The following is a 24,831-nucleotide window of genomic DNA, read 5'->3' on the forward strand; positions in this document are numbered from 1 at the left end:
TTTAAGCCGTTTTAAGCAGTTTCAAGCTGTTTTAAGCCGTTTTAAGCTGTTTTAAGCCGTTTTAAGCTGTTTTAAGCCGTTTTAAGCCGTTTTAAGCTGTTTTAAGCCGTTTTAAGCCGTTTTAAGCCGCTTTAAGCTTTTTAAAGCTGTTTTAAGCCGTTTTAAGCTGTTTTAAGCCGTTTAAAGCTGTTTTAATTCATTTTAAGCTGTTTTAAGCCGTTTTAAGCTATTATAAGCCGTTTTAAGCTATTATAAGCCGTTTTAAGCTTTTTCAAACCGTTTTAGCCGTTTTAATCCGTTTTAGCCGTTTTAAGTTGCTTTAAGCTGTTTAAAGCCGTTTTAAGCATTTTTAGCTGTTTTAAGCCGTTTTAAGCAGTTTTAGGCATTTTTAAGATGTTTTAAGCCGTTTTAGCCGTTTTAAGCTGTTTTACGTCGTTTTAAGCCGTTTTAGGTCGTTTTAGCAGTTTTAAGCCGTTCACGGTGTCTTTTTCATGTAACTTTATAACAAAAAAATCGGCATGTCTCAAATTTGGACCAACGAAAGACAAGACCTTCCTCTTTCATTTGCTGCTAAAATGAAAATAATCCATCGGGGGGTCTAGTGCAATTTTTTTTATTTTGTTGTTTGTAATAGATATCATTTTAAATGCACCGTAAATTAATAAATTTTGGTGAGGTGAACTGTCGAAATGGATTTAGATGAAAATGTTGCAAAAATCTAGTGTCAATATTTTGTGGATTATATTCTAAACAGTTCTAGACCTAAAAATTTACAGGCCGAAGCCGAAAATTAAATTTTTGAGTTGCCTCTCCTTTGTTTTCATCAATTGTTGAAATTTGCATTACTCTTACAACTAAGTATGTCAAACAACCTCTTTTCAATTTTGGTTTGTATCTCAAGTGCAATATAAGGTAAATTGGTATGATGCGCCCCTACCGGGCAATACGCACCACTTCATTTTCAAGGGATTGAGGCTTCTTTAACACGTAAAAATGAATACATATCTTATATATCCGCGAAAAAATGATGTTGCGCATATAAGATCTTTGAGAAGTATGAACAACCAATAGAAGTACCAAAATCATCGAAATTCAGCTTTTTGGCGGAAAATTTTGGGTCCGAAAGGCAAGCTTCGTTGTAAATAAAGCGCATCCCTTAATATTGTACTTATTACAAAAACTTTTACCGGAAGACGACTGCTAATGGACCCTTTTAAGCTCTGCAAGTGGTAGAATTCTCCTTGGAAACATTTTTACAACGCTGCGGAACTTTTTCTACGAGAGGGGCATATTGCCCGGTTTGTTTTGAAACGTCAAGATTTGGAATGTTTACCGAAAACGTCTTGTACTCTGTTAGAAGCTACCTGGCTAGAGAATGTTGCATGCAGAGCATGATCAACTAAGTAAATAACACTTTGACACCAAAAACTATAAAAGTAATGCATTTGCCACTGGGGGCGTATTATACCTGTTTACCCTACATCTTCCTGACTTGGTTTAGAAACAAACGATCAAAAGACAAAAGGTCGAAAGGACAATAAGTCGAAAGACAAAAGGAAGACAAGACAAATGGTCGAAAATGCAAAAGGTTGAAAGTAATTTGCATTATGGGAAATTATATCATCTTTAAAAGAAGATTTTTGACCTTTAATCCCCTCTTTATTCCTCTTTGATCTTTTGCCCTTTCGACCTTATATCATAGATTCTAGAATATTGACAAGTTCACATTTGTGCCAATGACAGACGCAATATAGAATTTCATAAATCCAATATTCCAATCCAATTGAAATAGCAGTGCAATGTTGACACTATTGTCCATGTGTTTGTTGTGAGAATTGACAGAACATTGCTTTTGTTTGCGATGGTAAAACAATCAGAATTGCTGACAAATATTCTCAAATTGGCAGTCATTCTAGGGCTGAAAATCTCTTAAATAAAGAAAAGAATATTAATAATTATACTAACGAATATACACTTCCTTGTTAAATTGATGGTAGAAAACGTGCAAATGAATTCATACAAACATCGATAGGTTTCATTCATAACAAATCTACCTATGGAAGATTGATCGTGTGATCCTAACATTTTGCTTAGAGATCTGAATAAGTGCTGTCATGTTCAGTTTTAGCATAGTTTTATTAGAGTTGTACGGAATTCTATAGTAATTCATAAAACAAATAAATTCAATCAGCTTTGAAAATGTTACTCAGTAACTTTACGATTTCGCTAGCTTAACAACGAAATCATACGAGGCTTTATCAAAAATATCAGGTGAATCATAAAAGTCTTCGATTACACCAAAAAGGAGTCAAAAAAGATGAACTTTAGTGCATACAGACTTGTTTGCAAATTATATCCAGCAGTTCTCAAGTACTATGTTTCGTATAGCTATGTTATGTTCAAAACTTATAAAAGCGCCAACTCGAACGATTTTTGATGCTAATCTTCTATAAAAAGACGTACGAGTTGACTCTATAATTGAATTAGAAAAGTCACAGGGATTCAAAATCATGAAGTTTGAGTCTGCCTAGTTTTGGTGCTAAAACTTAGTGGTCCCAAGCCTTTATAAGCTGTTTTAAGTCGTTTTAGCCGTTTTAAGCCGTTTCAAGCCTTTATAAGCTGTTTTAAGTCGTTTTAGCCGTCTTAAGCCGTTTTAAGCTGGTTTAAGCCGTTTTAAGCTGTTTTAAGCCGTTTTATTCTGTTTTAAGTTCTTTTAGGCCGGCCGTTTTAAGCTGTTTTAGGCCATTTTAAGCTGTTTTAAGCCGTTATAAGCTGTTTCAAGCCGTTTTAGCCGTTTAAGCTGTTTATAGTTGTTTCAGGCCGTTTTAAGCTGCTTAAAGCCGTTTTAAAGCTGTTTTAAGTTGTTTTAAGTTGTTTTAAGCCGTTTTAAGCTGTTTCAAGCCGTTTTAAGCTGTTTTAAGCCGTTTTAATCTGTTCAAGCTGTTTTAAGCCGTTTTAAGCCGTTTTAAGCCTTTATAAGCTGTTTTAAGTCGTTTTAGCCGTTTTGGCCGTTTTAAGCCGTTATAAGCTGTTTTAAGCCATAGATGCCGTTTTAAGCCTTTATAAGCTGTTTTAAGTCGTACTAGCCGTTTTGGCCGTTTTAAGCCGTTATAAGCTGTTTTTAGCCGTTTTAAGCCTCTTTAAGCTGTTTTAAGCTGTTTTAAGCCGTTTTAAGCTGTTTTAAGCCGTTTTAGGCTGTTTTAAGCCGTTTCAAGCTGTTTTGAGCTGTTTCAAGCCGTTTTAAGCTGATTTAAGCTTTTTTAAGCTGTTTTAAGCTGTTTTAAGCTGTTTCAAGCCGTTTTAAGCCGTTTTAGGCTGTTTCAAGTTGTTTTAAGCCGTTAAAATCCAAAATCCAAAATCCAAAATCCAAAATCCAAAATCCAAAATCCAAATCCAAAATCCAAAAATCCAAAATCCAAAATCCAAAATCCAAAATCCAAAATCCAAAATCCAAAATCCAAAATCCAAAATCCAAAATCCAAAATCCAAAATCCAAAATCCAAAATCCAAAATCCAAAATCCAAAATCCAAAATCCAAAATCCAAAATCCAAAATCCAAAATCCAAAATCCAAAATCCAAAATCCAAAATCCAAAATCCAAAATCCAAAATCCAAAATCCAAAATCCAAAATCCAAAATCCAAAATCCAAAATCCAAAATCCAAAATCCAAAATCCAAAATCCAAATCCAAAATCCAAAATCCAAAATCCAAAATCCAAAATCCAAAATCCAAAATCCAAAATCCAAAATCCAAAAATCCAAAATCCAAATCCAAATCCAAAATCCAAAATCCAAAATCCAAATCCAAATCCAAAATCCAAAATCCAAAATCCAAAATCCAAAATCCAAATCCAAAATCCAAAATCCAAAATCCAAAATCCAAAATCCAAAATCCAAAATCCAAAATCCAAAATCCAAAATCCAAAATCCAAATCCAAAATCCAAAATCCAAATCCAAAATCCAAAATCCAAAATCCAAAATCCAAAATTCAGAATCCAAAATCTAAAATCCAAAATCCAAAATCCAAAATCCAAAATCCAAAATCCAAAATTCAAAATCCAAAATCCAAAATCCAAAATCCAATATCCAAAATCCAAAATACCTGGATCCGGCTATAGAGTGGTCAGTGCATCTAATGGTTCTGAATATACTCCGGAAAGAATCATCTTGAAGTTTTATGCATACTGGGATATGATTCCGGATAAGATATACATGATTGAAAATACAACCATGGCTAACCATGTTTTCTGGAACCATTTTTACGGAAATGGCCATATTTCGGAAGATTTCTAACGAATTTTAATGCGTCCGATGGCGTTCAACTTCCTATTAGTTCTAGTCTCTAGGAAAATTATAAACATCCATATAACATACAAAGGTATCGACCGTGATAATTTTATTTTGAATTTGTTTATCGGCATATCGGTCTATTTTGCTCGAAGTAAGAGGGAGCATGGAGAAGAAAGCAATGAATACTAGATGGATAGGTACCGTAAGGGAACGGCGAGAGAAATTGGATTAGATGTTGAAGAGGGAATACCATATGAAACAGTATTACTTGAAACGTCACTTCCTTGTGGCTAACGTCCCCTATGGGAACGGCTTGGGTGTGTTTTGAGAATGACACTACCAAGACTGTCATTCTCAAAACACACCCAAGCCGACAAAATTTGCTGTCGACTGCTTCAAGACGCATCCAATTTCATCCATTTTTGAAGAAGTTATAAGCATTTGAATTTAGGCAAAATTTTGCCTATCTCAATCATTTTGCCTATCCCCTGTATATTCAACACCATCTTAACCTTACAAATCATGGCTCGTTCATTATGTCCCACTGGGCTGCTCATTTCGCCCACAATGTACGCTTAATACATTAACATTGCGATTCGTGACCAAATGCTTGTATGCTCACTAGGGCGGTTCAAAATTTAAAAAGTTTGAAAATTCAATCTCCCATATGTTACTTACTATCCGTACCATAAAAATAATTTTCTATGAAATTTTCAGCTTTGTAGGTGATGATTTAAAGGTGGCCTAAAGACGATGTAGGTTTATATGGAAATTACTATGGAGAAATTTTGAAAAATGTTCCAAACCCGCTAGTACTGGAATGTAAGTACAAATATATCATTCCATAGTAAAACTCATTCTTCAAACCATAATAAAAAAGTTTTTTCTGAAAAGAGCAATTCAATTCGATGAATAGGAGAAGAGTTATTCATGAGTTTGCTTGCTATTGTTTAGCTTCTTATGGGATTTTAGCCCTGTAAACATCTACGAAAATCCCAAACAAAATTAGCTCAAAAAGGAATTTTTTTCCTTAAGCAACATGCTTCATTAAGAATTGAAGAATGAGTTTTCATTATGGGATGATAAGTTTGTATTTACATTACAGTACTAACGTGCGTGTTGGGAACATTTTACAAAATTTCTCCATAGTAATCCAATACAAACCTACATCGTCTTTGGGCCACCAAATCATCAACGAGAAAGCTGAAAATTTCAAAGAACACTATTTTTATGGTTATGATGGTAAGAAAGATATGGGATTTTTAAAGATTTTTAAATTTTGAAGAGCCCTAATGCTCACTTTGCCCAGCCTACCCCTAAGTATCTAATCCAACGGTTTTTGAGTCTTTTTTTCTATTTCATATCTTACCGCAAATTTTGCCCCACTACATTCATTTTGCTTGTTATCGCACGCTTTCGGAATAACTGCCTCAGAGAATGGCATATTTTTCTTTTTCGAACATTACCTCAAATAATGTTCTGGAAAGAGGGTTGTCAGAATTAAACTATTATAATAAAACAAACACATTATATCTAAAATTTAATTTATTATGCAACGCGTCAGAACGTTTTGTTAGTAAAATATTTTTACAAAATTATCACTGTTTTGGAATGCTGCATTTGGAACAATTTTTGTATTGTATTCAAACATTATTGAAATGGAAGTCCAAAATCTTAACGAATGTTTCGTAGAAGCAAGGAAAGGTCTTATCGGACCGTTGTTATTTTGTGTTTAATTTACATGTTCCTTATACACTACTGTAAAATTTTAGTCTTTCAATTGCTTTTGATTACTCCTTATGCCTAGCTATCTATATATAATCTTAATGATATTCATTATTAATATTAAAATGTGTGCGTTTATTCGCTTCGTTAATACCCAGTTTCGACTGAGAAAAAAATAAATATATGATCCGAAAAATGACCATTTCGGTTGGCATCTCTGCAGCAATTCTATACAAATCGAATAACGTAACGAACGATCCTATGAATAATCTCCAAAGACACCAACCAAAGACTGCCGCGTAACGCCCTTTCCTACTAAAGAAAAGCTCTCTCATGTAAATTGTATAAAGCTCAATACGTGTACGTTGATTTCATATTCCCCGCTATAAGCACGGTCTTAACTTTTCTTATGTACTATCTATACGCGTTCCTCTCTTACTCGAAAAACTGGCAAGAAGATCATAATCAAAACGATTGCTCTTACGGAATCAGTTTGTGGTGTTGAATTGGTTTCAGATTCTTCTGGAGGCTTTTTTCGATTACATAGAAGCTTTGAGGTTTGCCATTGCTAGCATAATATTTTCCTTGAGCGCTCTTTTTTGCCTTGATAGGAGCATAGTAGGAGGGAGATTTCTTCTTCTGGAGTTTCTCAACATGATCCACAGTGCTGAACTTGATTAATGATTTGTCCAACGCTTCGTTCTCCCATGGCTTGCTCCACGTGGGAATATCTTTAATGTCGATAAGTTCATCGATGTTATCATGGTGTCGTGAATTTGGGTTCCGTCCATGATTGTTGCCGAGGATCTTCTTCAGCACGGGGATGTTCCAATGGTAGATTCGACCGGGCTTTCCATTCGATTTGAAACCCACAGGGACCTATACAGAAGAAAAGCGAAACGTTACTTTGTGACTCAATTCATTTTAAATTTTATTAGTAGGGTGAATCGGGATAATGCGCCTCACCCGAGCAATACGCCCCACTTCATTCACAAAGGTTTCAGGTTGCTTCAACTCGTAAATGAGATTACATATTATCCTAAATATCCGCGAAAAAAGACGTTGTGCATATTAGATCTTTGAGAATTATAAACAACTAAAAAAAATTCCAAAAATATCGAAAATCAGCTTTTTAGTGTACAATTTTGCGTCCAATAAGAAAGCCTCGTTGTAAATGGAGCCCATCATTTACTATCGTAATTATTACAAAAAACTTTTACCGAAACACGACTTCTAATGGACCCTTTTAAGCTTAGCAAGTAGTGGAATTTTCATTGGACACATTTCTACAACGCTGTTAACTTTTTTCTACAGGAGGGCCATATTGTCCGGTTTGTTTTGAAAAGTCAAGACAACCGTTTACAAATAACGTCTTCTACCCTTTTCAGAAGCTACTTGGCAAGAGGAGGTTGCATGTAGAGCATGATCAAACTTTGCAATATGCAGCACATCAATGCGACGCATTTTATGGTCACATATGAGCCCAGAGCTTTCCAAAAACCCCACTGCCGAAGTGAATCTTAAGTGCCAAGAGTAGGATCCGGCTCCCTAAATAATTAACACCTTGACATCAAAAACTATAGAAGTAATGCATTTTCTACTGTGATAGAGCAGTTTTCCCTTAAGGGTTGGGGGGTCGTATTATACATATTCACCCGAACTTCAAATAAAAATATTAGAGTACAGGTAAAACATAGGGTAAATTATGTATTTTGGACAGGCTAAGGATATGACTGGAAATGGCGATCGATTAACTGCATCAGATACTAATATTTTATTACGTAATGATACTTATATGCTCAATGTCTCATTGTACTTTGAGTTTCTAGGGAAAAAAAGCTTACAAACTGTAGTATTAGCTTCCAAAATAGCGTTTTTTGGCGGCCTGTCTGTTATACATTTCGGACACCAAATTTACATTTTGGACACCCTCATGTTAATATAATTTGGACAGGGGCGTTATCTCAATATCCATACAATGGTTTTTTAAAAAGACGATTGTTTCATACGACTTTTAGAGTTTACATACGACTTACGCAATTATCTCGCTTATTGGATGTGTATATTAGTGATAATCAATCATTTTATTTAATGCAAGCAAATATCATCGGATTAACGAGAAAACGCCTGCAAGTATGCATGCATGCGACATTCCAGTCTATTTCATCAGATGGCCAAATTATATCAACAGAACTAAAACCATAATCTATTTTGGACATCACCTGATTTATGCCTTATATACTCATGTTAGGATTTTAGACGAACTTATCTTATATGTTAGACATATTTTATCATATTGCCACTTTTAAACTTTTTATGAATGCCAATTCTGAGCTCTATTATTGCATTTAATGTATGTTCTTGAAATGCACGTCCTCTTGCATTCGTAGGTTTCACAGATGTTCTCTTGATACAATTTACAATTTTGATAGTTTTGAAGCCAATTTGTAATTGTTTTGAAAATGGGCATCATTATTAAGTAGCATAGTGTATTGATAATGCAATACATGATTTCCCGTACATATATTCTACACCATCTTATTGGAAATGAGCATAGAACGACTAGGCTGTTCAAATTTTGTGCATGTCCAAGTTATATACGTTACCCTATTCTTCGTTAAAGAATCAAACTATATTTATGGGGAGATTGCCCCATAAATATAAAAATTGAATGCAGAATATGTGCCATCAAAGGTGCTTTACAGGATGCCTTATTTTACATCCGCTAAGGTTTGCCAAGAATATGGCACAAGCGGGCGTTTCTAAGTACAATATTTTCGCAGTGTTTTTATAATTGTAACTACCTAGTTTAAACACAATTTTAAAGTTGGTCTTGTTGATTTTATGGTTTTTTTATAATATAGTTTTTTCTCTCACCAAAACTCAAGATAATGGGTAACAAAACCTGGATATTGTTGTTATGAAAATTCAAATTATGAAGATGTGTTACACGATCAATGTAATGAAGAAAACAATGACATAATAGTTCATTTTTTTATATGCGGGTATGTGTTGCAAAAACATGGTTATGCAGCATGCAGCATGTACAAATAAAAAATGATAAATTTACCTGAATTTCTATTTAATTATTTATTGACAACCCCTTCCCCCCCTCGGTGTGCTGGAACACACATATTATCGAACTTGCATGAACCTCCGATCTTTTTTCACTAAAAGTTAGCCTTGATAGTCAAAAAAAACTTGTGGAATATTAAAAAATCTTTCATCGGCAAAAGATTGAAAAAAGTCGATTTTTGTATCTTTACCCTTCTCCCATATATGAGTTCATAGGAGAATACTAGAGTTACACTAATTTTGATGCATTGCAATAGCTCAAAGACTTATTTGATATACCTTGAAGACGAATCGATTACAAGACGTTTCAAATTGAGCATAATTTCTTCCAACATTCACACAATGTGACCAGCCCATGGTGGTATGCCGTTTATTAACGACATCGCATTTTTACATAAATTTATTAAGGTAAACATACTACAATTTACCAAATTTCCATCAATGTTTCCTATTCTACTGAATAATTGAAATCATTGGAGTTCGTTATTGAACATGAAGCATCCTTGAGATAACAGACAATTGTATTAAAATACACAGCCATACAATTATATAGGGCAATGTACTGTTTCAATTTTGTATGGTATGTTCACTCTAGCTTGTCTTGTTATTCACATTTGTTTTGATTGAAAGATGGAGGAAGATTTTACGCAAACCTGTATACGGTGTGTCTACATCCAAAACAAGAACGCATACCAATATTGTAAAATATCGTTACATATACAGGGTTTGTACAGAAAATGTAAGATGCGAAAATAAAAAAAAATCTAAGATAGTCTTATATTTCTTGTATGAGTAACATTATTATATAATATTTGTAAAGTTGTCGTGCAGATTTATATTAAAATATTGCAGCCGCTTGTTGGGTGCGTTTGCTAAAACCTCACATCATTAACATATCCTTAGTTACATTCACACACTTAAAACTAAATACATACCATAAAACGGGGTAACTTTGATAGTTTTTGAGAGAAAATCTAAATATTTTTTTTTTGTAATACAAGCGCTGGTTTGTTAGTTATCGATTGCACATGAAAGGTTGCATAACGGTTCGATAATCGAAAGTCAGTTTTTGGTAATGGGGTAACATTGATAATGAGTAGATAAGCACATGAAAATCCACAACAAACTATTGTTTGACATCATTACAGTTTGAATTGGATTGGAAAATGTTAATAGAGAAACTGGATTAGATTTTATCAATTAAAGTGCAGAATTTATTGAACAAAAAATACCTTTAAAAGTGTTTTCAGTCAAAACAAACATGGAAAACACCATTATAAGTTGATAATAATAGGTATAAAATTATATCTCTGAATAGATATCTATCGATAATCATGTTTCGACATTGAATTCACCATAAATCTATCGTTTTTGGAACATGAATGAGTATAAATCGAATGAATCCCGTGAAGTACATAAGGTGTTGCATACCAGTAGGCTTTTAATGTTATATGGGAATTTGTGCCTTTGATTACAAAAATGATTCCAAATTGTAAAACTGTTTTTCACTATGAGGTTTGATACCGTTTCATGTTCTACTATAGCTAGGTCATCAAGCATACGTACCGAGCTCATTATTATTTCATGAAATAGTGATAGTAAAACAGATTGTTTGTGAGCGTTTTGAAAGTACTAAAATCTCATCATTCTCTCATATTCGAACATAAAGCCTCAAATACTCGCGATTGGCACGAAAACAGCTCCGACCTGAAGTGTCACACTGATACTCCTTACATTCGCATTCGTTTTGCTTAACTGAATAACATAATTTTTGTTATTTTGTTTAGTACGCTGCGGATCCTACACTATCAAAGTTATCCACATTGTCAAAGATACCTCGTTTTACGATACTAAAATTTATGTGTCCATGTTGGTTATTGAAATTGTTGTGTCTATTTCGCAAATTGTGCCCATAAGTGCGAAGTCGTGAATAAAAGTGCTGGATTACGTTGGACCGATTTGTCATCTTCGCCACATTTATTATTCATTTCATGACAAATAATTGGAGTGATGACAGAATGTCGATCCGAAGTAATCCAGCCCTTTTATTCAAAATCAGGCACTTCAGACCTCAAATATCATGTGCGCATTGCATATGAGTAGATTAGTGACTGCACAAAACTTCATGTTATAGTGAACCCTCTTTCAAGACTTTTACGTGTATAAGCACATGAATACAGCCTATACTGCCATGTGTATCCATTTCTGGGAATTCCTATTCTGATTAGAAAACTATGCCACATACGTAAAATATTATTGATTTGATTCAGAAAGAAGAACACAAATCATTCGTATGAGCCTTTCTGAAGTGAATATTGAAATTTCCATTATATAAAATACGGCATACCATCATAGGCTGGTCATATTTTGTGACTGTATTTAGGAAATGATGCTTAATTTGAAACATCTAAGAATTTATTCGTGTTACAGATATGTCAAATTGGTCATTAAGCCGTTCAAAGTCATCATATTAGTGTAACTCTAATATTATCTTATGAACTCATATACATGGAAGAAGGATAAAAATACAAAAATCGACTTTTTTCAATTTTTTGCCGATGAAAGATTTTTTAATATTCCGCAAGCTTTTTTTAAATATCAAGGCTAACTTTTAGTGAAAAAAGATCGGAGGTTCATGCAAGTTCGATAATATGTGTGTTTCAGCACACCGTGCCCCCCCGACACATTTTGAGGGAAAGTGACAAAAGAAGATTTCAAGATTTGTTCCGGCCAATATCTTCGTTATTTTATTTATGTTGTGCAGTGGCGTAGCTAGAAATTATGTTTAGGGGCCTTGAGAAGAAAACAAAATTGAGCAGCATACACAAAACAAAACTTTTTTAATCCCCCCCTTTTTCTACCTACGTCCAAAACTGCTCAACCATTTATGTTGTATATTGCAATACTAAATTATCTCAAATTTATGAATAGAAACTGAAAAACAAGAACATCAAAAAACATACTCCGGATAATCGAATCCAGGATAATCGAGTCGCTGGATAATTGAGTCTCCCGATAATCGAGTCCGACCTGTACAGCTATCAGTGCCGTAAAAAAACAGATGATCAGTGCGAAAACGAAAAAAAACAAACTCCGTTAGCACGATACCAATCTAACTATGAGAGCGAATGTGACGAGAAAGAGAGTGGGTGCAACACACGCACACATTCAGTTTCACCCACTGTTGGTGTCATTTTAATATTCAATTTCACCTAGAGGCACTAGTACACTTTCCCTACGTCAATTATTTCAGGTTGTGTCCATAAAAACTATAAGCTGAGAAGCTGACATTGTCCCAATAGAAATGTGATTCCAGACAGAAGAAAAAGGAAGTTAATGTATTCTACTCATAAACAGTTATAGCTAGAATCGATAAACTTCCACTGTACGAATAAGTGTCCTATACTGCCCATAACTGCATAACAGTCACATTCGACATTTTTGACATTTTCGAGTTAATACCGGGGAGAGTCATCAAATGACAAATACTTTCGATCCACTTACTAAAATCTGTGAGATTGTTGTAGAAAATTCGAAAAAAACACCAAGTTGTTTTGTCACATTGGCAATTGTAACCGCATAACAGTCACATTGAGATTATACATGAGCCTCATAATGCAGTGGCAACGAAATTTCTATCAGAATTTTTTTCTGACTATTCACCCAATAAGCGATATGAGTTGTACAAAATTTCAGCCTCAAATAAGCACTTTTGAATTCTTAGTGATTTTTTGAAATATCAGTTCCCTCCCATACTGCAATAAAATGCAAACTTGGTATCCCATTTACTCAATGCCTACTTTTGTCGAATGTTACAAATATGCAGTTATGGGCAGTATAGTTCATTAAATCCACAAGATCACATAGGATAGTTTTGTTTATTACGATATGTAATATTATATAACTTTGTACTCTCAACTTTCATTTGAAATTCTAACTCTCATCGAGCTTGAGACAAAAAAAAACTGCGTTTAACAATGATTACATATCATATATCTCAACCGGAATCGCAGGACCGACCTCGACATCTGCCCGGCCAGCTTCGGAGTAGGCTAAGTCCACCGTCGGGGACTAGCTGAGTAGATCGCGGAACAGCACCGGCAAATGATCGTCGGGGCGCCTGTGAACCGGAAGTTTCCTTCCACCGGAATCGCAGGATCGGGGGTTATTCTGAATAGTGCGAGCATATCATCGGCTTGAGTCGTCGGAGCGCCAGTGAACCGGAAGCCATCCTCCAACCGGAATCTCTGGGCCGACTTCGCACTCTACCGGCCAACAACGGAATATGAACGCGTAACGTTACCGGTTTCGGGAGATATTCCTCCGTCGAGGTATTCTCCATCGGGGTAGGCTAGCTTCACCGTCGGGAACTAAGCCGAGTAGTATCGATCACGACGAACCGCCGGCTTTGGGTCGTCGGGGCGCTTGCGAACCGGAAGTTACCCCTCAACCGGAATCGCAAGACCGACCTCGGCATCCAACCGGTCCGCCCGTAGAGCATGACGAGCAGAAAAATGTAGTCATGCGCACCAAGAAAACACAGCAGCATCCATCGAATAACTCTCACATGGCCCAGGCGTGTGGTCGGCCCCAAAATGTGAGTGACGTTGAAGAGACAAATTGCAGCCAGATCGAATAGAGCAAGAGGTGACGCAAAGGCGTAGAGGCATCAACAATCCCTCTGCCTCCTGAAGTAATACCATGAGGTAGTTCCAGGAGGACATCGGACTTGTAGCCCAAGCTAAAGAAAAGTGACGTGGTACAGAGTTGTTTCCCCCTTTTTTCTCTGATACCGCACTCGAGACGTGCATCCGCAGTAGACCGTTGATTAATAGACCGTTAAGTGAGAACCACAGAGCCTAAACCCCATGTGCTCTCCAGATAGCCGTTTTTTTTTTTTTAGGCACTCTGTGCTTGTGGCCACTACTGTGCCGGAATCAGTTGATCTGTAGCTTCTTCTTTACCGATCCAGATCTATTTTCAACTTATCTATATTTACATCTTACTTTCACTCTCTCCTACTCTTTTACTCTTACACCGAGCAGGTAGGAGAGAGCTCTGCTGTTAGTGAGGCTAGCTGCCTGCGAAGAGGGTCAGTTTGTCTCAGTCACCATCTGATACTGACGGAGGATGGATGTGCTCCCCAAAGCACGGTCCTCCGTGAGGCGTCTTCTGGTGGCTGGACGGGTTTTTTGTGGAGGGGCTGGGAATCGAACCCATGACCTTCCGTTTATGAAGCGAAAGCGTAACCTCAAGGCTACAGACCCCCCTAGATAGCCGGGTTAAGTGAAAGTTTCTAGCTTTGCTAGAAGTGCGGAAATTCTATATAGGAAAAGTGTACCAGTTATGGCCATAGTGGTTCCCTATTTGACCATATGAGAAATTTTGATAACTTTGATATTTTAAATCTTTTTGAATGCTTTAACATCAAGTTATATCTTAATTCTAACTACTACAACACACAAAAATTTTCAAAATTTGAAGACATTAAAGTAATCACGTATGGCAAAATAGGGAACCACTACTATGTCCATAACTGGTACACTTACCCTATATAAAAAAAAAACCATATCATATTAATGTACTTGAAGGAACAAAATTTTAAAAGAAAAAAAAATGTTCAGGATCCCTCGGTGGGTTTTTTGGGAACACGTCATATGAAAGCTAAAAACCTATATTTTCGAATGGTGAAAGATTTTGCGATACCTATTTTTTTTTTTTTTGATGATATTGTTCTACCAAACACGCCGTGATAATCCGTATCTCGATATCGAGTTAAAGAACCATAGTCAAAGTTGGATTTCATTGCTAATTTAATGATTCCTTGGACTGGTTTCATGTTCTGTAACTCGATACCTCCCTAACTCGATGGTCCTTTCAATATCGAGTTATGGGCAGTTGACTGTAATACCAACATATGGTATGCATATATAGGTGCGAGTTATTCGTTACTGTTCAGGACGCCATTCATGGCAACTATGATTGCAAAGCACGTATTAGCGTATCATAGGGTTGTTACTATTTAATAAAAATTGCACTACGTATACCCTTAAACGCGTCAAAAGTGGCCTATCGCAAATTGAACCTTACTTGAAAGCTCTTGTTTTCAGCTTTCGCGGGCTATTAAAATCCTAGGGTACTTTTTTTAAATAGTATGTTTTTGTAGATTTTTTTGCCTAATGTACTTTGAATTACTTATTGAAAATAGTAGTTTACGGAACAAGTTACAGAACGATGATTTTTACAGCATGAGTCGTAAATATATCCTACGAGGCTTGTCGAGTAGGATAACTACGACGAGTGCTGTAAAAATCGAGTTCTGCAACAAGTTACATACAACATTTTTTGCAATTTCGTAGAAGACCACTTGAGGGTATCAGAAATAATATCGGAATGCATTCACCATCATTTTACAATTTCTGAAAAATGGTTTTGTAATGATTCATTACGTAACTTAAAACAGTTGCGTAATGAGAAAGCGTTACGTAATGAATCATTATAGCACTGGTTTCAGTTGCGCAATGACTATTCCGGCGCTGCATACTTCAGTGCAGGAAAGTAGGCCGTTTCATGACAGATTGGCCTAATGAAAATCAGCCTATTACGATGAGAAATTGCAAAAAAAAAATATTCAACTCGGGTGTACTTTATGTATCTACAAACAACTTTTCTGAAGATACCATTGCGGTTTGAGCTCTCTTTAAATTCATAAATAGCCGATGAATTGTGGATCTCAAATGTCCATAATCCACTTAAAAAGTTGCACAAAATTCCAAATTCAATAAATCTGCTTCAAACTTTGTATTTAATCTACCAATATGTTAAGGAAGTTGGGGAAAATATTACCGTTCGGAGCAAACAACTTTGATTTTTGAGGTTTTGGTCGCACTTGTCAAAATTATATAAGAGTCATGTCTAATAAGCGTGCTAGTTTCAAAGTGGAAGGTTGAAGACACTCCTGATTTTAACAATATACCTATGCTTAACACAACCCAAAGATAGAAAAATTCATAACCTGAAGGTTCCTGGGAGAAGTTCTTGAAATTATTTGCACTTCTTATGTTAAGTCTATTTCTTTGATTTAATAATCTAGTTTACGAGTATGCCAAGCAGCTAGATTTTAAGCACCAAAATGCTTCTTCTCTTGTTTTGACATATTTTAGGAACATAAATTGAATTCTAACCATATGTGCCGAGGGCAGCCTAGTTACACAGAGAATTAACAAGAATGGTTTTACAGAGTAATTTACAAGCATGTGCTTATGAATAAAACGAGTTTGAAGTTTTTCAGCAATTTTCATTCCATGTTTGTTGAATAGAGACCAATAAAATAATCCTATCTTCTACGAATTTTGTCATTGTTTAGGTTGGGTAGAAAAAACACCTAAAAAACCGTTTAAAAGCTTGAGAACAGTGCAATTTTCCAGTGTACTCTCAGTTAACTCAAACCGACAAAAATATCACTTACACTCCTTCGCATTATTGCACTCCAAATATAATATGTTATGGACATTAATAAAAGCTTGATTTATTTCCACAAAATTACTATGATAGTGTTGTCTCACACAGCACAAGTAGGTATAAAACATTAATTTTATTCGAAAAAAAAAAACAAAACTGAATCAACACATTATAATGAATTAATTTATTTTTAATCGATTTTGTGGAGTAAAATTGTAGGTGGTTTAATCTCAAAAGATGTTCATGTAATTGCAATTTCATTCATTTCACAACATACGAATAAATTAGAACCGTCCTATGTATCATCTTCATTGCAACATAAACATAACGACCAAATATTTTGATTGAAATATCAAACACCAAAGGTGGAAATCGTGAGCTCCATTTTCATGATAAACGATAAGACAAATGAGTGGGTAGTTTCACACTAAGTTTCGATGCTTGTGGGTTTTCTCCTTTATTCCCATTTTTGTTGTGATTACCTATTCTATGGCCTAAGGTATGAAAGACGGTGAATAGGAGACCTTCGTCATGACTGAATGGACGCAAATGAGCGTGTGATACTGCGACCACAAACGAAGAATGGCTAGATTCAGGGCTGCCCAACGTATGGTCCGCGAGTCTCATGTGGCCAGCGGCTTCATTTTGTGTGGCACCCGAAGAGTTTTTAGGCTCGTCACATATCTGGCCGTTGTCCGTTCTATCATTTTTAAGGTAAAAGAGCCACACACAAATTTTAAAGAGCATATATCTTGAGAACCAGATATCAGTTTAAGCTAAAAACTTGATCGAATGGTCACTCTCTGGTGATGAACAATCAATAAAATCTTCAGAATGATCGATGATCTGGTTTTTCAGATATGTGCTCTTGAAATTTTGGGACTCTGTTTTCACTTGGTTGATTTATAGACAATGTAAGAATTCATAGTGCATTAAAAATTGGTCCGCCACACAATTCTATTTCTGAGGTTTGGTCCGCGGTTCAAAAAAGTTGGGCAGGCCTGGGCCAGACCTATTGGCTTTAGATGGATTAACCTGTGCAACACGACATGATCAATGGGATTTTTTCCCATTTATGGCTAGCACTGAAGGGTGGTGAGAGGAAGAGTTGACCACTTTTTGACGTACCTTTTTGCCTACATCCTCGATCGCATTGGGCGCCGGAACCGGTCCATTGTTGGTGTAGTAGTACGGATTTGGTGGCAGCTTGATCACGAACATATGTGAGTCATCGGGTCGGCCATGGTGGCGAGACTCCACCGCTAATCGCTTCTTGTGATGGCTAGAAGAGATGTGCAGCTTGCCAAGACCCAATTTGCTGTAAAAGGCACAAGAAAAACATTGCAAATTTAGCGAAAGAGAAAGGCATTTTGTACATCGTGAGTTCAGATTGGTTACGACGAGAAAACACATTTTAATTTGTACTGTGGAATGTATGGTAGAATATTTTATCGTATTTTTCACACAGATCTGTGATAGAATTTCGGATGGGAGCCGTTTCACATAACGTTTGGTATTTTACACAAAGCAAATTTAACCCATTAACGCCCAGCGTCCTATTTTGAGGACAGTGATTTGCGCAAATAACTTGAAAATGACTCAAAATATAATGATATTATGTGTTCGAGTGTCGTGTCACATCGACGAACCCCTTGATACAGCATAGATCGTCACTGGTGGTAAATGAAAGGCAACGGAAGGCCGATGACGAAACGGTTCGTATCGCGCACCCAACTACCGAAGTTCAGTGTGAATTACGTCGCCCCAAGGCTCAGACGGAGCCGAAATCCAATTTTACCCGATCAGACCCAAAATATATGTTTTAGAGTAGTGTAATAAATGTTGTAGTTTGTTTTAAATAAAGGTGTTTGATGTAATGTGTAATGGACCAAAGTAAATTGTGTTATTGTGAAACGATGTGTTGAGTTTTGTGGATGAATCCCAAGGAGAAACCCACCGAAGTGCCTAATAATTTCTACGGACGTCCACCTCAACCACCAAAGGGAAGAGCTACTTGTAGCCACCAAATACAGTCCACTCTTCGGAAGGAAAAGGACCAGCTCCCAAACATTATGTTTGGAACACTTTTTTATGGAACTCATATCTTCCACTCAGTAGTAATTTCGGAATTCACTCACCAGTTGGTGCCACAGCATGATCAAATGTACCTTACATTTGCACATCCAATCCCAATCCAATGTAAATGCAAAGCGATTACATATGTTTTTAGTACTTATTTGCTTATATAAATTTAACATATTTGGGTTAAAATGAAAATTTCAGATTACACTCAAAACTGGTTTTATCTTCAAATTAGAAGAAACCCTCATTGCTTTAAATTGTTTGCTAGTTAATCCAAACTTAAATCGATAGCATTTAATTATTTCGACAAAAAATTTCATTCTAGAAAATATGTTTGACAGAAATATGAATATTGAAAAACACTCAAAATTTATTTCACCTAAAAACTACTTAAAATCATTTATTTTAAAATACTTGCCTGTAAATCAAAATTCATAGTAATTACATGTACATTCTTCGAAAATGCATTAATTGTAGAAGTCTAGTCAACACGTCAGTGCAGAAATAAAGCTTCTTGATAAAACTTATTTTTTAACCAAAAGAGCTATTAAAAACTCAAGGTTTTAGCCTGTTAGTCTGTAAATCAAAATGCAATGCAATGATAATTTTGTTTTTTTGACAATAATTTGCCACTAGACATGATCATGTTTGAGCAAGAATTGAAATTTAGATAACACTCAAAATTTATTTTAATTGAAAAACTAATAAATATCCAACTATTTAACCTCTTTTTACCTTAAATCAAGGCTCGAAGTAATGACATGCTTTTAAACAACCTAAGTTTGTTTGCCTAAAATGTGTAGACAGAAAAAGACGAATTGACGCGTCATCGCATTACATTTTGGTTTAAAAACGATAGAGTACTAAAATGTTGAATGAAATCTTGTTTTTATTTAATAACACGAAAGAGCATGTTACTTTAACTACTTTAGAAATTTTTCCCGCTCAAATAACGACTATATCATATTTAAACTTTAATTTAAAAATTGGGTCCAACAATGAGTCGACAAAAACACCACAGGGGTTATAGTATTATCACTGGAGTTGTTCCTATCTGACATTTCGGAAGGGACACGGAAAACAAAATACACCCAAAATTTGAGTTTAAGCCAAGGGGTGTGACAAAATATTAAGAAAAACATAAAAAATGTTATTTTGGACTTAAACAAACGGAAAACATTAAAAAATTGAGTAAACATGTGTTTTTGGCCTAAATTTAAGCGTTTGGCACTATAATTTTGACAGGGCCTTAGGACCCTATTAGTAAGACAATGCTTTTTTCATAATTTTATTAATTTAAATCTAAGTATAAAAAAACTTTCTATTTACAATCAGAAACTAAGCTGATTGATATGAAGTTGTCTTTGTTTTATTTATTTAATTGGATGACATCAAAAGGAAAAACAGATCCCAATTATATATCACTTTATACTCATTCTAGTTTAACATTTATCACCAGTTACAAACTAACACACAATCTATGAAAAAAATACAAATACGATTTCATTATTCGCCAAGAAAAGAAAGTAAAACAGCTTCGAACATTCTCCAGATTGTTTGTCGGGGAACATGGTAAATTGTTTTTAATTTCTGATTTGTAGGCAAAAAGTTTTAAAAGGGCTTTTCGTAGTTTTTGAAGTAAAATAAGTTTTAAATGCCTCAAAAATTTTATTTTCGGGCAAACATGTTCATAAGACTTCTATAATCAAATTTATAGCGACAAAACAATATGTTATCGCATTAAATTTTGACATATTGGCAAATAGTTTGAAAAATGGGATTTTCGTAATTTTCAAAAATGAAATCAATTTAGATTGTAATCAAAAAAATACATTTATGCACAAATGTATTCAATAGAAATAGTCATGTTTAAGTCTCGAAATCCATCAGTTATTGCTTCGAATTTTGCTTTATAGGTAAACAGTGTTGAAAAATTAAATTTTTCGTTATTTTTTTAATTAAAAGATATTTTAAGTGTATTCAAATTTTTTTATGTCTGCCCAAAAATATTTACTGGTCTTCTACTATCAAATTCATGTAGAAAAAACTACATGTCACAGGGTCGAATTTTGATTTACAGGTAAAAAGATTCAAAAACAGATTTTTTCGAGGCTTTAGAACTAAAACAAATTTTGAGTGTAATCAAAAAATTATCTTTCAACCCAAACATGTGAATTGTGGTTTCGGAATTTGTTTTCACCAAGGAAACGATAATTTATCACCTCAAATATTGCTTAATTTGTGCCACAAATCCGTTCCAGATAACACTAAGAAGAAAACTTTGTTTAAAAAACTTTGGGTATACTATCTTCTTAAATAAATTTCAAATGAAAATTGATCTCAAAAAGTGTCTAATTCCATTGCAGCAAAAATTTTGAAAATCGCTTTAAAAACGACGGAGATATGCATTGTCAAAGTTGGACTTCTAACTTTTTCTGGACCCTTTGTTGTAAGCGTAAGTTTTCACTCACGTGGTAGTAAAAGAGTTGAACGTTTCCAACCGAAAATATTTTTTACAACGCTTATTGTTTCTAAAGGATCAACTAGCATTAATTTTGTCTTAATAAAATGCAAAATAATTCTTTGGAGCTATCAGAAATCGGCGACACACTTTTAAGATTTTTTTGAATCCTCACCGTAGACTTTAATTTTTTTTCCTAAAACTGTGTTTATTTTATGGTAATCTCACTATTGATAACAATCTTAAGCACAATTGTCGGATACCTTGGGCGTTAACGGGTTAATGCTTGATACCTTGTGATAAACTAATAACACGATTTAACCCAAAAAACTTAAGTATGACTTTGCTCCCTTCGAAGCTACCAAATGCATGCAGCTACAATAAAGTGGCCCACTTTTATATGGGAAAAATCAACTTTTAAAAATCTGAGGTTACACCCCGAAAAGTTTGTTCAAGTGGACCCTCTGAAGCTACTATGGAAGTTTGGGTGAATTCCGGGAACTCCAAGCTGGTCCTAAACGAAAGGCACAATCCATTGCTTTCTGACGCGAATATCAATACTGCATAACTATAGGTTAAAAGGAACAAAAGTTTTAAGCAGTGTTAGTAGCCCATATTAAAAAATAGATAAACAAAGAGTAGAAATGGAAATGTGAATTTAAGAACAACAACTCTTAGAAATAAGGTTGAATTTGTGATTGAAATGTGACATGTTGCTATGCCAATTATTATTGAAAAAACAGCATAGCCAAATGAGCATGACCCACATTAGTTTATTCAGGGGCACTGAATTGTGGGAAAAACATATAAGGTACTCAAGGGCAAGTGTACCTTCAGACGTAGCAAATTTGTGGTAAATTTTCAAGAGAGTATTCTTCTTGAAAGTTGAGATAATAATGCCAAGAAATGGCACAAAAAATATTATTGTTTTACTAGCATGTTAACTGTGCAACAGTTATAGTTTTTAAATCCATTTTCAACTTGTATGGAGAATTGCGGCACGTTTAACGTGTCGTAAACCAGTTAAAACCAGGAAACTCAAGTTTTGAGTATTATTTAACGCTGCTCACGTTTAATATGTATTTTGATATCATTTCTCTATAAGTCAGACTTGCTAAAGCGAGTATACCCCATTGGGCATAAAGACGTAAGTCATAAGAATGTTAGACATAATGGACGATAGGCATAAAGACATTGTGCATAACAGATGTAAGGCATAAAATACGTTGATCATAATGGACGTTCGGCATAAAATAACTTATGGGTGTCCTTGAGATATTTCGGATCATAAAAAAACCTGCAATACGCATGCACAAACCGTTCCACATGGGTGGGTGGGTGTCAAATATGACTATTTCCCGCATTCGTAAATTTAAAAATGAAACAGTCGCAAGATATACAAGCAGACAATTTGATTACTGTTGTCATTCTTCTGAATTGTCAGTTATTTTTGAGACGATCAATCAAAGAGCAATTTGTTTTCGTGAGTGAATTACATCTGGAAAAAGTATGCATTTAGTGTTGTGAGAATATTTCTTTCGCCTTCTCAGCCAACATTTTTGGCTGATTTTCAATTGATAACAAGCTTACAAAGAGTTTGATATAAATTCGATTTTTTCTGAATGAATCAGTCAGAAATAATTACCAAATTTTGACCTGAGGTAAAATTTGCTTATGACAGATTAGTTTTGCAACTTACTTGTCGAACAATAGCCAAACAAGTTAGACAAGTCTGCCTTAGAACATTTCAGGACTCCATTATAGAATCCACATACTCATTAAAAAGCTAGTTATAAGGAAAATTTCTGATGAAAACATTTACAGCTACAATGCCGATAACAATTATAACATTATGATTTTAAAGAGCAGCAAAATATGAAAGCAGGGAAAACTTCAGATTATTTAAGCAGTTGTGTCTTCCAGTAATAGAATTGTTCGTAAATCTCTGACTCAACCACCCTATGTAAAGCTTTAAATTCGTTTATTTAAGAACTAAATTTTCTTGAAATTGAATGGTTTATAGTTTAGCTGAAGCATGTATAAACCCAAAATGAGACCTAATATAAAAATTGTATAACCAAACCAAAACCAAAATGAGACCTAATATAAAAATTGTATAACATCGTTGTCTAAACAGAAAATGTAAGGTATTCATACAGTAATAGTAAGATTACATTACAAATACTGTATTAAAAGTATGCATTTTCTGTGTATTCAACGAAATTTGCAAAAGTGCATTGAATATGTTACAAAAATTAATAAATTAAGATAATTTACACAAGTAGACAAATCACTGAACATAAATTTACATTTGTAACGTTACTATTTGAGCCCTACGGGATGACGAGGTTTCTTGTTAAATTTATGGGTCCTCAAGTCATTCCCGTAAATGCAAGTGTTTTGGTGTACCATAATTTCTACTAATAAGAAAGTTAGACAATTTATACGAAAACGTGGACCATAAGGGTGGTTTGAACAACACCAAATTAAGGACCTAACTTATAAAATCAAATTTGTAGGCAACAATTTTTGTCTAATGTTTCGTTCTCTGTACAAACTGTTACAAAATGCATCTTTCCGCGTAAATCTGCTAGTGTAACCACTGTGTATTGAAACCAAAGAAACTTTTCTGCTAAAAATATTACATATGCTATGATTGATATCCTAATTACATCAAATATGTGTCCAGCAAAAATACTTTGATATATTGTTCAGCAATGATCAATACCGAAAGGGTGAAGACCAATAGCGGATGATGTAATGACACCCGTTATAGACAAATCCATTGTTCGGCTGTCACCGATCAGCGTTTGTCGTCAACGGGATTAAAGTGTAATCGAGAAAGCTGCATAAAAGTGATCCTCTATTGTTAGCAGGAAATTTATTCAATAATATTCGTTTATTAATACCTTCACCTAATCAAAAGTATTACAATTGAATTCGAATATCTCTTCATTAGTAATTACATATTATTATGACCTATTGATAGGTTCAAAGATATATGCGGAAATTTGTTATACCCTAACCCTATTTTGAACTTAAAAGCACTAAATTGTAAGTTGCCCTGTAAAATCTATTACTGCTATGCTGCTGTGAATCGCAAGTCAGTCCCAACTGTAAAAAGGAGGATTGGAACATGTTCAAATCTTAATGAAACTTTCACAATTTGCTTTTCACTACGATATTTTTCCGAGAAAAATATAAAGATGATCAAAACAAGGTTCATTTTTGTGTTACACTGTGCGGAAATCTGTAGTGAGACTGATATGCGGTTACTTTTCATTATGGGACAATTTGACTTGCTGTTTTTTCCCCTAAATTTTCCGAACAAATCATATTAACTCATTAGTGCAGCAGAAAAAGCATTAGAAGATATGTCGAAAACTGAACTCAATTTTGACGAAAATGCAGATGGGACTGACTTGCGATTCAGGCAGTATGATCCCTAGAACTATGATTATTTATAGCTTTGAAGCTGAACAAATATAGCTGTCGAACCTTAGTGCAAGGGTTTTTATTACCGCAACAATTCTTCAAATAATTGAATATGCCCAAGTCGCTGGATCTACAACCTCCTCAGGTTGATGAAGTAAGCTGTATAACCTGCAATAGGCTCGATGTAACCGGCAACTTCGTTCAGTGTGACGCCTGTGATGCCTGGTGTCACTTTTCATGTGCCGGCGTCGATGCATCAGTGAGCGAACGCGTGTGGGTGTGTGCTAAATGCCGCGCCGCT

The 24,831-nt window shown here is 34.9% G+C and overlaps 1 protein-coding gene across 1 annotated transcript in view; it reads right to left on the reverse strand.

The window, feature by feature from the left end:
* Positions 1–5,951: 5,951 nt before the first annotated feature.
* Positions 5,952–24,831, reverse strand: part of LOC110678898 — a 216,715-nt gene continuing 197,835 nt past the window's right edge. Inside the window, exons 3-4 of the mRNA XM_021852499.1 lie at positions 17,681–17,870; positions 5,952–6,895 (exon numbers count right to left, since the gene is read on the reverse strand). Of these exons, the coding sequence (XP_021708191.1) occupies positions 6,497–6,895; positions 17,681–17,870 (589 nt within the window). The 3' untranslated portion in view covers positions 5,952–6,496. The remainder of the gene's footprint in view (positions 6,896–17,680; positions 17,871–24,831) is intronic.

This window comes from Aedes aegypti, chromosome 1 (genome assembly GCF_002204515.2).
Source record: "Aedes aegypti strain LVP_AGWG chromosome 1, AaegL5.0 Primary Assembly, whole genome shotgun sequence".
Taxonomy (NCBI): domain Eukaryota; kingdom Metazoa; phylum Arthropoda; class Insecta; order Diptera; family Culicidae; genus Aedes; species Aedes aegypti.